The sequence below is a fragment of the Manis pentadactyla genome, chromosome 2, assembly GCF_030020395.1.
Source record: "Manis pentadactyla isolate mManPen7 chromosome 2, mManPen7.hap1, whole genome shotgun sequence".
In the NCBI taxonomy this organism is placed as follows: Eukaryota; Metazoa; Chordata; class Mammalia; order Pholidota; family Manidae; genus Manis; species Manis pentadactyla.
The window spans coordinates 190,131,343-190,146,728 of NC_080020.1; the positions used below are offsets into that span (position 1 = coordinate 190,131,343).

The following is a 15,386-nucleotide window of genomic DNA, read 5'->3' on the forward strand; positions in this document are numbered from 1 at the left end:
GCCCAGTATGGATTTATCCAAAATGGTGAATTTAACTCTCCTATTCATCACGGAGAATACCCTTGGAAGACGAGCCTTTGTTCATGATAGCCACCGCTCCTTGATTTTTTTTTTTTTTTCTATTTATCGGCCTTGTCTAGCTTCTCCCTCCAGACAGAAATATCCAAATTTATTAGATCCTCTCCACTAAAGGAATACCTTTCCGTTATTCCCTCAGGCCGTTTCTAATTTTATTTTGATAGAGGCCTTTCTCTAGAGTGAACCACAGAAGATCTTTAGCGTAGGATCTCCCAGATGCAGGCATAAAATAACATTGTACAAGGTTAACATCCTCATGTATTAGATGGCTCGGGCTGCCATACCAAAGTAGCATAGTCTGGGTAGTTTGAACAATGGAAATGTATTTCTCATAGCTCTGGAGGCTGGGAAATCCAAGATCAAGGTGTGGGCAAGGTGTGTTTCATTCCAAAGCCTCTTTTCTTGGCCTCTAGGTGGCTCACATCTCACTCTGTGCTCACATGATCTCCCCATGTGTGCTGAGAGGCAGGAGGGGAGGTGTTGTCACACAGACACGAGCGAGCTATCCAGTGTCTTTTTTTTTTTTGAGAGGACATCTCTCATATTTATTGATCAAATCGTTGTTAACAACAATAAAATTCTGTATAGGGGACTCAATGCTCAATGCACAATCATTAATCCCCCCCAAGCCTAATTTTCATCGGTCTCCAATCTTCTGAAGCATAACGAACAAGTTCTTACATGGAGAACAAATTCTTACATAGTGAATAAGTTACATGGTGAACAGTACAAGGGCAGTCATCACAGAAACTTTTGGTTTTGATCACGCATTATGAACTATAAACAATCAGGTCAAATATGAATATTCGTTTTATTTTTATACTTGATTTATATGTGAATCCACATTTCTCCCTTATTATTATTATTATTATTATTTTTATTATTATTTTTTAATAAAATGCTGAAGTGGTAGGTAGATGCAAGATAAAGGTAGAAAACATCGTTTAGTGTTGTAAGAGAGCAAATGTAGATGATCAGGTGTGTGCCTGTAGACTAAGTGTTAATCCAAGCTAGACAAGGGCAATAAAACATCCACGGATGCAGAAGATTTCTCTCAAAACAGTGGGGGTGAGGTTCTAAGCCTCACCTCTGTTGATCCCCAAGTTCTCACCTGATGGCCCCCCTGCGACTGTGCCTGTGTTAGGTTGTTCCTCCCTTGAGGAATCTTACCCGTCTCTGGCCAACCAGTCATCTTCCGGGGCCATACAGGGAAATGTAAAGTTGGTAAGTGAGAGAGAGGCATATCGTTTAAAAAGGTTAGCTTTTTACTTCTTTGCAGATTTATGCCCTGTGGCTTTTATGCCCAGTATTTGTCTTGAGGTATCTTTATCACTTGGAAGAATTATGATACTCGGTAAATTCGATTTGAGGCATGAATTCTATTTAGGGGTTGTAATTAGGAAGGAAGAAAAAAAGCTACAGGGGTAGCAGACGGAAGGAAACATGGGAAGATTGATTATTTCTTTGACATATCTTCTTGTAGAGTAACTTAAGCATGTATAGGTTTTAAACTAATTAAATTGTGCACACACATTAACATAATAGGAATACAGTTACATAACCAAAGCAGACCTATAATTACCAGCCATCTCCAGTGAAACCAAGAAAACCAGTTAGGCACCCTAGGCATTTGTGAAAACTTATCTATGATATGGTGGATATTGTCCAACTGAACTTGAACAGTCTGAGAGAAATCAGACAAATTAAAACAACCCATTCTTGGGGACTGTTCACATCCTATATGTTCTTTTAACAGTAGATAGTCTGTAGTAAGATTTTGGAGTGCTACAATTTGTACTTCTCCTAATTCTTGGTTGAGTTCCAACAGTATAGATCCAGTCAAATTTGTTGTTTTACTGTATGCACAGGCCAGCTTAGATATCTCCTTCTTCATTCCAATAGCAAGTCCAGGAACCGGTGGGATGAATGCAGCTACAACTGCAGCATCACCTGGATCTTTGTTGAGGTTTTTTGATGATCATCTTCTGGTATGACTCTTCCAGAGAGTGCTGATGTTGGAAGTTCTTCATATCGTATCTTAGTTCATTTTCTGGGTAGCCAAATTAGGCTTTGATCCTCTGTATAAACACAAACAGACCCTCTGCCCACACTTTGATATGCCCTTTATACCATTGTGTAGAACTCATTGGAGGTCACCACACAGGAACTGCTTTTTTTTTTAAGATAAAGGAATATTATCAGAAAAATGTACCTCCATAGCCGATCATCTGACACCCTTTAAGTGATCAAAATTAAGGATATTTAAAGCATGCATTAATCGTTGATTTACAGTTAGTTTTATCCTATCAGGGAGTAATCCCCCTTTTCTTTTTTCCTTTTCTTTTTTTTTGTTATCTTTAATCTACACTTAGATGAAGAATATTGTGTTTACTAGGCTCTCCCCTATACCAGGTCCCCCCTATAAACCCCTTTACAGTCACTGTCCATCAGCATAGCAAAATGTTGTAGAATCACTACTTGTCTTCTCTGTGTTGTACAGACCTCCCCTTTCTCCCACCCCACCCCTATGCATGCTAATCTTAATACCCCCCTTCACCTTCCCCCCCCCTTATCCCTCCCTACCCACCCATCCTCCCCAGTCCCTTTCCCTTTGTACCTCTTAGTCCATTCTTGGGTTCTGTAATTCCGCTGCTGTTTTGTTCCTTCAGTTTTTCCTTTGTTCTTATACTCCACAGATGAGTGAAATCATTTGGTATTTCTCTTTCTCTGCTTGGCTTATTTCACTGAGCATAACACCCTCCAGCTCCATCCATGTTGCTGCAAATGGTAGGATTTGCCCTCTTCTTATGGCTGAGTAGTATTCCATTGTGTATATGTACCACATCTTCTTTATCCATTCATCTACTGATGGACATTTAGGTTGCTTCCAATTCTTGGCTATTGTAAATAGTGCTGCAATAAACATAGGGGTGCATCTGTCTTTCTCAAACTTGATTGCTGCATTCTTAGGGTAAATTCCTAGGAGTGGAATTCCTGGGTCAAATGGTAAGTCTTGTTTTGAGCATTTTGATGAACCTCCATACTGCTTTCCACAATGGTTGAACTGATTTACATTCCCACCAGCAGTGTAGGAGGGTTCCCCTTTCTCCACAGCCTCGCCAACATTTGTTGTTGTTTGTCTTTTGGATGGCAGCCATCCTTACTGGTGTGAGGTGATATCTCATTGTAGTTTTAATTTTCATTTCTCTGATAATTAGTGATGTGGAGTATCTTTTCATGTGTCTGTTGGCCATCTGTATTTCTTTTTTGGAGAACTGGCTGTTCAGTTCCTCTGCCCATTTTTTAATTGGATTATTTGATTTTTGTTTGTTGAGGCATGTGAGCTCTTTATATATTTTGGACGTCAAGCCTTTATCGGATGTGTCATTTACAAATATATTCTCCCATACTGTAGGGTTCCTTTTTGTTCTATTGATGGTGTCTTTTGCTGTACAGAAGCTTTTCAGCTTAATATAGTCCCACTTGTTCATTTTTGCTGTTGTTTTCCTTGCCCGGGGAGATATGTTCAAGAAGAGTTCACTCATGCTTATGTCTAAGAGGTTTTTGCCTATGTTTTTCTCCCCGAGTTTAATGGTTTCATGACTTACATTCAGGTCTTTGATCCATTTTGAATTTACTTTTGTATATGGGGTTAGACAATGGTCCAGTTTCATTCTCCTACATGTAGCTGTCCAGTTTTGCCAGCACCATCTGTTGAAGAGACTGTCATTTCCCCATTGTATGTCCATGGCTCCTTTATCAAATATTAATTGACCATATATTTCTGGGTTAATGTCTGGAGTCTCTAGTCTGTTCCACTGGTCTGTGGCTCTGTTCTTGTGCCAGTACCAAATTGTCTTGATTACTATGGCTTTATAGTAGAGCTTGAAGTTGGGGAGTGAGATCCCCCCTACTTTATTCTTCTTTCTCAGGATTGCTTTGGCTATTCGGGGTCTTTGGTGTTTCCACATGAATTTTTGAATTATTTGTTCCAGTTCATTGAAGAATGTTGCTGGTAATTTGACAGGGATTGCATCAAATCTGTATATTGCTTTGGGCAGGATGGCCATTTTGGCGATATTAATTCTTCCTAGCCATGAGCATGGGATGAGTTTCCATCTGTTAGTATCCCCTTTAATTTCTCTTAAAAGTGACTTGTAGTTTTCAGAGTATAGGTCATTCACTTCTTTGGTTGGATTTATTCCTAGGTATTTTATTCTTTTTGATGCAATTGTGAATGGAATTGTTTTCCTGATTTCTCTTTCTATTGGTTCATTGTTAGTGTATAGGAAAGTTACAGATTTCTGTGTGTTAATTTTGTATCCTGCAACTTTGCTGTATTCCGATATCAGTTCTAGTAGTTTTGTGGTGGAGTCTTTAGGGTTTTTTATGTACAATATCATGTCATCTGCAAATAGTGACAGTTTAACTTCTTCTTTACCAATCTGGATTCCTTGTATTTCTTTGTTTTGTCTGATTGCGATGGCTAGGACCTCCAGTACTATGTTAAATAGCAGTGGGGAGAGTGGGCATCCCTGTCTAGTTCCCAATCTCAGAGGAAAAGCTTTCAGCTTCTTGCTGTTCAGTATGATGTTGGCTGTGGGTTTATGATATATGGCCTTTATTATGTTGAGGTACTTGCCCTCTATTCCCATTTTGCTGAGAGTTTTTATCATGAATGGATGTTGAATTTTGTCAAATGCTTTTTCAGCATCTATGGAGATGATCATGTGGTTTTTGTCTTTCTTTTTGTTGATGTGGTGGATGATGTTGATGGACTTTCGAATGTTGTACCATCCCTGCATCCCTGGGATGATTCCCACTTGGTCATGGTGTATGATCCTTTTGATATACTTTTGAATTTGGTTTGCTAATATTTTATTAAGTATTTTTGCATTTACATTCATCAGGGATATTGGTCTGTAATTTTCTTTTTGGCGGTGTCTTTGCCTGGTTTTGGTATTAGGGTGATGTTGGTTTCATAGAATGAGTTTGGGAGTATTCCCTCCTCTTCTATTTTTTGGAAAACTTTAGGGAGAATGGGTATTATGTCTTCTCTGTGTGTCTGATAAAATTCCGAGGTAAATCCATCCGGCCCGGGGTTTTTGTTCTTGGGTACTTTTTGATTACCGTTTCAATTTCTTTGCTCGTAATTGGTTTGTTTAACTTTTGTGTTTCTTCCTTGGTCAGTCTTGGAAGGTTGTATTTTTCTAAGAAGTTGTCCATTTCTTCTAGGTTTTCCAGCTTGTTGGCATATAGGTTTTCATAGTAGTCTTTAATAATTCTTTGTATTTCTGTGGAGTCTGTCATGATTTTTCTGTTCTCATTTCTGATTCTGTTGATTTGTGTTGATTCTCTTTTTCTCTTAAGTTTTGCTAGAGGCTTATCTATTTTGTTTATTTTCTCAAAGAACCAGCTCTTGGTTTCATTGATTTTTGCTATTGTTTTATTCTTCTCAATTTTGTTTATTTCTTCTCTGATCTCTGTTATGTCCCTCCTTCTGCTGACTTTAGGCCTCATTTGTTCTTGTTTTTCCAATTTCGATAATTGTGAGTTTAGACTGTTCATTTGGGATTGTACTTCCTTCTTTAAGTGTGCCTGGATTGCTATATACTTTCCTCTTAAGACTGCTTTCGCTGCGTCCCACAGAAGTTGGGGCTTTGTGTTGTTATTGTCATTTGTTTCTATATATTCCTTGATCTCTATTTTAATTTGTTCGTTGATCCATTGATTATTTAGGAGCATGTTGTTAAGCCTCCATGTGTTTGTGAGCCTTTTTGTTTTCTTTGTAGAATTTATTTCTAGTTTTATACCTTTGTGGTCTGAAAAATTGGTTGGTAGAATTTCAGTATTTTGGAATTTACTGAGGTTCTTTTTGTGGGCTAGTATGTGGTCTATTCTGGAGAATGTTCCATGTGCACTTGAGAAGAATATATATCCTGTTGCTTTTGGATGTAGAGTTCTATAGATGTCTATTAGGTCCATCTGTTCTACTGTGTTATTTGGTGCTTCCGTGTCCTTACTTATTTTCTGCCTGGTGGATCTATCCTTTGGGGTGAGTGGTGTGTTGAACTCTACTAAAATGAATGCATTGCAGTCTATTTCCCCCTTTAGTTCTGTTAGTATTTGTTTCACATATGCTGGTGCTCCTGTGTTGGGTGCAAATATATTTAGAATGGTTATATCCTCATGTTGGACTGAGCCCTTTATCATTATGTAGTGTCCTTCTTTATCTCTTGTTACTTTCTTTGTTTTGAAGTCTATTTTGTCTGATATTAGTACTGCAACTCCTGCTTTCTTCTCGCTGTTGTTTGCTTGAAATATGTTTTTCCATCCCTTGACTTTTAGTCTGTACATGTCTTTGGGTTTGAGGTGAGTTTCTTGTAAGCAGCATATAGATGGGTCTTGCTTTTTTAACCATTCTGTTACTCTGTGTCTTTTGATTGGTGCATTAAGTCCATTTACATTTAGGGTGACTATTGAAAGATATGTACTTATTGCCATTGCAGACTTTAGATTCGTGGTTACCAAAGGTTCAAGGTTAGCCTCTTTAGTATCTTACTGCCTAACTTAGCTCACTTATTGAGCTGTTATATACACTCTCTGGAGATTCTTTTCTTCTCTCCCTGCTTATTCCTCCTCCTCCATTCTTCATATGTTGGGTGTTTTGTTGTGTGCTCTTTCTAGGAGTGCTCCCACCTAGAGCAGTCCCTGTAAGATGCCCTGTAGAGGTGGTTTGTGGGAAGCAAATTCCCTCAGCTTTTACTTGTCTGGGAATTGTTTAATCCCGCCATCATATTTAAATGATAGTCGTGCTGGATACAGTATCCTTGGTTCAAGGCCCTTCTGTTTCATTGCATTAAATATATCATGCCATTCTCTTTGGCCTGTAGGGTTTCTGTCGAGAAGTCTGATGTTAGCCTGATGGGTTTTCCTTTATATGTGACCTTTTTCTCTCTAGCTGCCTTTAAAACTCTTTCCTTGTCCTTGATCTTTGCCATTTTAATTATTATGTGTCTTGGTATTGTCCTCCTTGGATCCTTTCTGTTGGGAGTTCTGTGTATTTCCGTGGTCTGTTCGATTATTTCCTCCCCCAGTTTGGGGAAGTTTTCAGCAATTATTTCTTTTAAGATACTTTCCATCCCTTTTCCTCTCTCTTCTTCTTCTGGTACCCCTGTAATACAGATATTGTTCCTTTTGGACTGGTCACACAGTTCTCTTAATATTGTGTCATTCCTGGAGATCCTTTTATCTCTCTTTATGTCAGCTTCTATGCATTCCTGTTCTCTGGTTTCTATTCCATCAATGGCCTCTTGCATCTTATCCATTCTGCTTATAAGTCCTTCCAGAGTTTGTTTCATTTCTGTAATCTCCTTCCTGGCATCTGTGATCTCCCTCCAGACTTCCCCCCATTTCTCTTGCATATTTCTCTGCATCTCTGTCAGCATGTTTATGATTTTTATTTTGAATTCCTCGTCAGGAAGACTGGTTAGGTCTGTCTCCTTCTCTGGTGTCTCTGTGATCTTGGTTTGCCTGTAATTTTGTCTTTTCATGGTGATAGGAATAGTTTGCAGAGCTGGAACGAATGACAGCTGGAAGAACTTCCCTTCTTGTTGGTTTGTGGCCTTCCTCTCCTGGGAGAACAGCGGCCTCTAGTGGCTTGTGCTGTGCACCTGCGCGCAGACAGGGTTTCTGCTTCCTGCCCTGCTGCTATGGAGTTAATCTCCGCTGTTGCTGTGGGCGTGGCCTGGCTTGGACTGCTGCTCCAAAATGGTGGAGTCGCATTGGAGGGGGAGCAGCCGGGAGGCTATTTATGTCCGTAAGGGGCCTCTGTGCTCCCTGCTGCCCAGGGGATTAAGAGTGCCCAGAGATCCCCGGATTCCCTACCTCTGGACTAAGTGTCCCGCCCTGCCCCTTTAAGACTTACAGAAAGCACCCACCAAAACAAAACAACGGCCACAAAAAAAAAAAAAAAAAAAAGGCCACTCATTTTTCTTTATTCTCTGGCGCCAACCTCAGGCACCTGCTCACCGGTCTTACTGCCCTGTTTCCCTAGTATTGGGGTCCCTGTCCCTTTAAGATTTCCAAAAAGCACTTGCCAAAACAAAACAACAACAACAAAAAATGGCCGCTCGCTTTTCTTTTGTTCTCCGGCGCCGGCCTCCAATACCCGCTCGCCGGTCTTGCTGCCCTGTTTCCCTAGTATTGGGGTCCCTGTCCCTTTAAGACTTCCAAAAAGCACTCGTCAAAACAAAACAACAACAACAAAAAAAAATGGCCGCTCGCTTTTCTTTTGTCCTCAGGCGCCGGCCTCCAGTGCCCGCTCACCGTTTTTGCTGCCCTGTTTCCCTAGTATCCAGGGCCCCGTGCATGCACTGTGTCTGCACTCTGCTCCGGATGGCTGGGGCTGGGTGTTCAGCAGTCCTGGGCTCCCTCTCCCTCCCGCTCTGCCTACTCTCCTCCTGCCGGGAGCTGGGCGGAGAGGCACTCGGGTCCCGTGGGGCTGGGGCTTGTATCTTATCCTCTTTGAGAGGCGCTGGGTTCTCGCAGGTGTGGATGTGGTCTGGATGTTGTCCTGTGTCCTCTGGTCTTTATTCTAGGAAAAGTTGTCTTTGCTATATTTTCATAGATATATGTGGTTTTGGGAGGAGATTTTCGCTGCTCTACTTACGCCGCCATCTTGGCTCCGCCTTTGTCAGTGTCTTTTCTTTTAAGGACACTAATCCTGTAGACCATGTCCTGCCCTCAGGACCTCATGTAGTCCTAATTACCTCCCAAAGGCCCTATTTCTAAATATGATCCCATTGGAGATTGGGACTTCAACATACGAATTTTGAGGGGGACACAAACATCAAGTCCATAACATACAGCATATAGTGGATAGGAAAATGGTATTGAGTTGCCTGAGATTCACCAGTTCTGAATTGAGTGAGTTACTTCTCTGTCATTCATTTTTTTTTATCTGTTAAGTGGGGGATAGTAATAGCATCACTTAAAACAATAGGATTGTAAGGAATAAAATGAGTTCTTGCAAGAAAAGCACATAAAACAAGTATCCATCAATGTTAATTTTAAACAAAACAGGAGATGATAATTATTTTCCTAATGATAGTATTTTCCTTGTAACTTGGACAGGGGCACATCTTCAAAGAATAGTGCACAATGACTATCAGATTGTTTTTCTTTAAAAATAGACAACCTGTAATGTAAGAGAATATGCATGATTCTCTGAAAGTGTTCTGAATTGGATGTATGCCAATTTAAAAAAGATTAGCTACTAATTTTATTCAAATGCATCTTTTTAATTTTTGGCTCAATTAAGAAGATAATTTGCCTATCTGAAAATGTTAGTAAAATGAGCTTTGGAAGCAATATGTTAAATGAGAATAATAGTATCATAAAGCCAATTTGGCTTATGAAGTTTTAAAACATTAAACATGTTATTGCCTCTTGAAAAAATTGTAGCTTCTATGGATTTTATTTAATCAACTTTATATATGAAAATTTAATTGGAATTAATGGTATTACTAATGGTACTACTTTTTCTTTCTATCTTGGCTTTTCCTCTGTAGATAAAGTTTTGTGTTAACTCATTACAAACTGAACCCTTGCTTGCTCCTCTTACCTTTAGTCTCTTTCCAACTCTGTCTTTATTTCCGCTGAGGTTATATTCTATTTGTTTTTCAGATGAGACACTTTTTGCTCTTCCTGCTGCATCTGAGCCTGTGATACACTCCTCTGCAGGCAAGTTCTTTCTGCTAGCCTTTTTTTATCCTCTGTGTATTCTAACTTTAACTCTTTAGTTTTGTTAAGTCTGTACAGGGTAGTTTGAATTTACTAAAGATGGCATGGTTCCCAGAATGTTTGTCTATTGAAAAAGTCGAAATTTCATTTTATATGGTATGTCCAAGAGAGAAATGGACAGATCCTGAATAACATTTGGAAATATGTAAGGAATTCTTAGACCTTGATTTACATTTACATATTGACTAGGCCTTTTCTTCAAGTACAGTTTACTTATAGCTGAAAAGAATGCCAGTCTATGCCATTTAGCTATCCAGTGCCCTTTCTTTTCTATTCTGTCAAACTCTTTTCTCAAATTCTGTTTCCTTTCTCCAAAACTAGTTAGAAATAGCTTTTCTCAGTTGATTATACTTAAGATTTTTTCCCACAAAGTTTGTCTTTGCATAGCATATAAATTGCTTCTGTACCCATGCACATGTTTTATTGACAATAATATTTTGACATTTTGTCATGTTTTATTGACACTTAATTTTTCAGTAATGATTCAAGTCTACTTGATTATTATTAATTAAATGCTAACATTTAATTTTAGTAACAGGTTTTATAAAAAGTATTTTGAGTCTGTCATAAAACTTGCATTAATTCAGAACGCTGGCATTCTCTAACTTTCCTTTCTGTCCATGGTCACAGAAAAAATTATGGACTTGAAGGAGCAGCCAGGTAACAATGTTTCTGCTGGTCAAGAGGATTTCCCATCTGTCCTGCTTGAAACTGCTGCTTCTCTTCCTTCTCTGTCTCCCCTCTCAGCTGCTTCTTTTAAAGAGCATGAATACCTTGGTAATTTACCAGCAGTATTACCCACCAGAGGAACACTTCAAGAAACTTCAAATGAAGCTTCTAAAGAGTTCTCAGAGAAGGCAAAAAATCCATTTGTAGACAGAGATTTAACAAAGTTTTCAGAATTGGAATATTCAGAAATGGGGTCATCATTCAGTGGCACTCCAAAAGCAGAATCTGCCGTAATAGTAGCAAGTCCTAGCAAAGAAATAATTGTGAAGAAAAAGGATGAAGAAGCGGATTTAATTAGTAATAACATCCTTTGTTATAAACAAGAGTTACCTGTAGCCCTTACTAAATTGATAATAGAGGACAAAGTTATGTCTCTAGAAAAAACACAGGACAGTTTTAATGAAAAAGGAATTGCAGGAGGAGCTCCTATGAGGGAGGAATATGCAGATTTCAAACCATTTGAGCAAGTATGGGAAGTAAAAGATAATCAAAATAGTGATGTGGTGGCTGTAGGAGGCAATATAAGGAGCAAGTTGGAAAGTAAAGTGGATCAGAAATATTTTGCAGATAGCCTTGAGCAAACCCGTCTTGAAAAAGATAGTGAAAGCAGTAATGATGATACTTCTTTTCCCAGTACACCGGAAGCTATCAAAGATGGCTCAGGAGCATATATCACATATGCTCCCTTTAATACAACAGTGACTGAAAACATTTCAACAAACATTTTTCCTTTGCTGGTAGATCATACTTCAGAAAATAAGACAGATGAGAAAAAAATAGAAGAAAAAAAGGCCCAAATTGTAACAGAGAAGAATATTAGTACTGAAACATCAAATCCTTTCCTTGTAGCAACAAAGGATTCTGAGACAGATTATGTCACAACAGATAATTTATCAAAGGTTACTGAGGAACTAGTGGCAAGCATGCCTGAAGGCCTAACCCCAGATTTAGTACAGGAAGCATGTGAAAGTGAATTGAATGAAGCTGCAGGTACAAAGATTGCTTTTGAAACAAAAATGGACTTGGTTCAAACATCAGAAGCTATGCAGGAGTCGCCCTACTCTGTAGCACAGCTTTGCCCATCCTTTGAAGAATCGGAAGCTACTCCTCCACCAGTTTTGCCTGACATTGTTATGGAAGCACCGTTAAATTCCACAGTTCCTAGTTCTGGTGCTTCTGCAGTGCAACCCAGTTCACCACCATTAGAAGCTCCTCCTTTGGTGAATTACGAAAGCATAAAACTTGAGCCTGAGAATCCTCCACCGTATGAAGAGGCCATGAATGTGTCATTAAAAAAGGTATCAGGAATAAAGGAAGAAATTAAAGAGCCTGAACGTATTAATGTAGCTGTTCAAGAAACAGAAGCTCCTTATATATCTATTGCGTGTGATTTAATTAAAGAAACAAAGCTCTCTACTGAACCAACTCCAGAATTCTCTAATTATTCAGAAATAGCAAAAGTTGCACAGCCAGTGCCTGATCATTCTGAGCTAGTTGAGGATTCCTCACCAGATTCTGAACCAGTTGACTTATTTAGTGATGATTCAATACCTGAAGTTCCACAAAACCAAGATGAAGCTGTGATACTTGTGAAAGAAAATTTCATTGAAACTTCATCTGAGTTAATGATAGCACATGAAAATAAGGAAAAACTCAGTGCTTCACCACCATCTGGGGGAAAGCCATATTTGGAATCTGTTCAGCTCAGATTAGACACCACAAAAGATACATTAGATGACATTTCAACATTGACCAAAAAGGAGAAAATTCCTTTGCAGATGGAGGAGCTCAATACCACAGTTTATTCAAATGATGGCTTGTTTATTGCAAAGGAAGCAAAAATGAGAGAGAGTGAAACATTTTCAGATTCATCTCCAATTGAAATTATAGATGAGTTCCCTACACTTGTCAGTTCTAAAACAGATTTTTCTCCTAAGTTAGCCAGGGAATACAGCGATCTAGAAGTATCCCACAAAAATGAAATTGCTGATGTCCAGGGTGGAGCTGGGTCATTGCCTTGCAAAGAATCTCTCCACGACCTTTCTTTTAAAAATGTACAACCTAAAGAAGAAGATAAAGTCCATGTCTCAGATGACTTCTCCAAAGATAGGTCAGTTGTTTCACAGGTACCCTCACTGCCTCCAGATGTTTCTGCTTTGGCCACTGAAACAGAGATAGGCAGTACAGTTAAACCCAAAGTTCCTGTGAAAGAAGATGAGAAAAAACTTCCTTCTGATATACAAAAAGAGAACAGATCACCGTCTGCTATATTTTCAGCTGAGCTGAGTAAAAATTCAGGTAATTATTAGTCTGTACAGTGTTTTGTGCTTTCTTGCCATCTTGTGACTTACTGTGGAACATTCCACAATGTTTTGTGTAATATATTACATTTATAGTGTTTAGTATATGATATTGATAATTCTTTTCTGCTGTCTCCTTAAAAGTCTCAGTGCTTTTTTTACCCCCTTGCACTCATCACTCTTGCTCTTTTCCACACAGTTAATTTGTTAATCATTTTTATATTGCTCCCTGAAACTAGAATTTTTTAAAAATTAGAATTGCCTTCAATGTCTGTTTCTTTTCTTATGCTTGAGTGTATTCAGATAGTGTGAAGAGCAAGAGGTATTAAAACTATTTTCAGATGTATTTAATTTTATTTTCCCAGAAATTACCTCATTGTAAATTTTTAGTGAAAAAAATCTTTAAACATATTTCTTAATATTTCAATATAATGCAGTATTTTCCAGTAATAGGTATAAAATTTAGCATGTTGAGTAGTAGACATTTTCTTGAAAAGTGTAAATTGAGATATGCTATTAGAAAGTCTTCTGAGAAGCACTAATTCTCATTTTTTTCTTTTGACTACATTTCCCACCTGATTTGCGTAAGGTGATTTGTACATGTGTTTTTTATTAAGCATTCTAATTAAGCTGTGTTTTCTATAAAGGTATGTAATGATTACTGTGTATTTACTGAATACACTTATGTATTGGAGATGAGTAGTTTTGGTGGCAGAGAGACCAGTTTAGAGATTGTTACTATAATCTTAGAAGAGATTATGGACGTTTAGGCAGTGGGATGAGCATGGAAACAGACGAGTTAGTGTTTGACTGGATATGGACATGAAGAATAAGGGGAGGAGTTAACAATGACTCCAGAAATTGGGTTCCTTGAAAGTGCAAATACATGAATGGCATTATGAGAAACCGAGGGAACATGAGAGAATAAATTGAGTAGAAGGGAAGAAAATAAAAAATTCAGTTTTGAATATGTTGGTATTAAGGTACCCAGGAGACATCCAAAATTGATGGATATACAAGGTCTCTTGAGAGAGATCTTGGCTGTATTGTATATTGCCATGGGCTCAGAGATAGTAGTTAAAGTCACAGATATCAACTATGGAAAGCCAAAAGAAGAGAAAGATTTAAAGGTGGAAGAATTTATCAACATTAGCAAATATTAGAGATCTTGGTTAAGATAAGGGACTGAGAATTTGTCAGAAAGGAGGGAAGGTGTTGGCATGGCAATGGCAGGTGGTATCAAGTGGGCAGGGCTAGGGTTGAGGAATGAATGGGACTTGAGCAAGTGCGTACTGAATATTGACAGTTTTTAAGAAGTTTGAGAATGTGGAGAAAGCATTAGCAAGCTTGAGGGGGAGTGTCTGGGATTGGGGAAGGGCTTTTTTTTTCTTTTTTTTAAAAGACGGGAGTAAAAGTTTAATTAAAGGAGCTAGTAGAAGGTCAGGAGAGGATGGGATGAGATACAGAATTCAGGTGGGGGAATCAGCTTATAAAAGGAAGGTTTTAAAAGACTAGTGAATGGAAGGGAAAGTAAGGGTATTGATACTGCTAGAGTTTCATGACTGGAACTTGAGGGAATTGTTTGGTAGTTATTCTTTAAAAGCAGAACGTTAGCTCATTTGCTGAGAATGAACTGGAACGTGCTTGGGTGGAAAAGATCTGAAAGGAAGCAAAGGTACTGCATGGAGACCAGTGAAGGTTGAAGGGTGATCTGTGTGATAGAGTGACCTTTCTTTATCTGTGCCCAACAGCCCAGGTATGAGTTCAGGAAAGGCAGATGCTTATATTGATTCATGGTTGTGTTTTGCTAGATGGGCCCAGTGGCAGGACAGTGAGTTAAAGTTAAGGAAAAGAGCAAGAGAGTAGTTTGATGTGACTGTGGCACCTAAGTTGAAAATGTAGAGAGGAGAGGAGAGGGAGTTAATAGATAGGGGAGTGGAAGGTCAAAGAAACTCGAGGTCCAACTTAGACCTGAGAATCAGCCATAGTAGAAAAAAAATATGAACACCAGAATGATAGGAAGTTGTGGTCAAAGTAGGATTGTCTGTGTTTGTTTGCATGTTAGATGTTGAATTTAGAATTCCAGTTTGCTTGTAATGGCTATAGGGTTTGGCCATAAGGCCAGGGTTAAAGTTGAGTGGGGCGAAGGTTGCAAGAGGTGAGGTCAAATAAACCATGAGGCCAAATGTTGCACTGCTCTTACATATGACATTGAAGACTTGGTGATGGAGATGATTAGGGACAAGTGACTTTGATAAAGGGCAGTGAAGCAGCTGGCAGAATGATAGATGGAAGCGGTAAGGAAAGGTAGAGATTGTCACAGTTGAATAGCTAAGACTTTTGCCCAAAGCCTCTCAATAGTAGTCTTGGAAGCAGCATTAATGATCCAGAAGGGTTCTGACCTCCCCTCCTCTCCCTTACTTACAGTTCCACAGGGAAAATGGTGTCCTCAAGTAAGGGCCAGGTATTAGTGAA

At 38.9% G+C, this 15,386-nt stretch overlaps 1 protein-coding gene across 3 annotated transcripts in view; it reads left to right on the forward strand.

Annotated features, from left to right (window-relative positions):
- The window catches only part of RTN4 (reticulon 4), a 72,552-nt gene that overhangs the window by 16,898 nt on the left and 40,268 nt on the right, over window positions 1–15,386 (forward strand). The window contains exons 2-3 of one of the 3 annotated variants that reach the window (XM_036925959.2): window positions 9,766–9,822; window positions 10,513–12,909. The exons of 1 other annotated variant lie outside the window; for it this stretch is intronic. In XM_036925959.2, coding sequence (XP_036781854.2) covers window positions 9,766–9,822; window positions 10,513–12,909 — 2,454 coding nt within the window. The remainder of the gene's footprint in view (window positions 1–9,765; window positions 9,823–10,512; window positions 12,910–15,386) is intronic. One more of the 3 variants, XM_036925960.2, reaches the window with a different exon arrangement.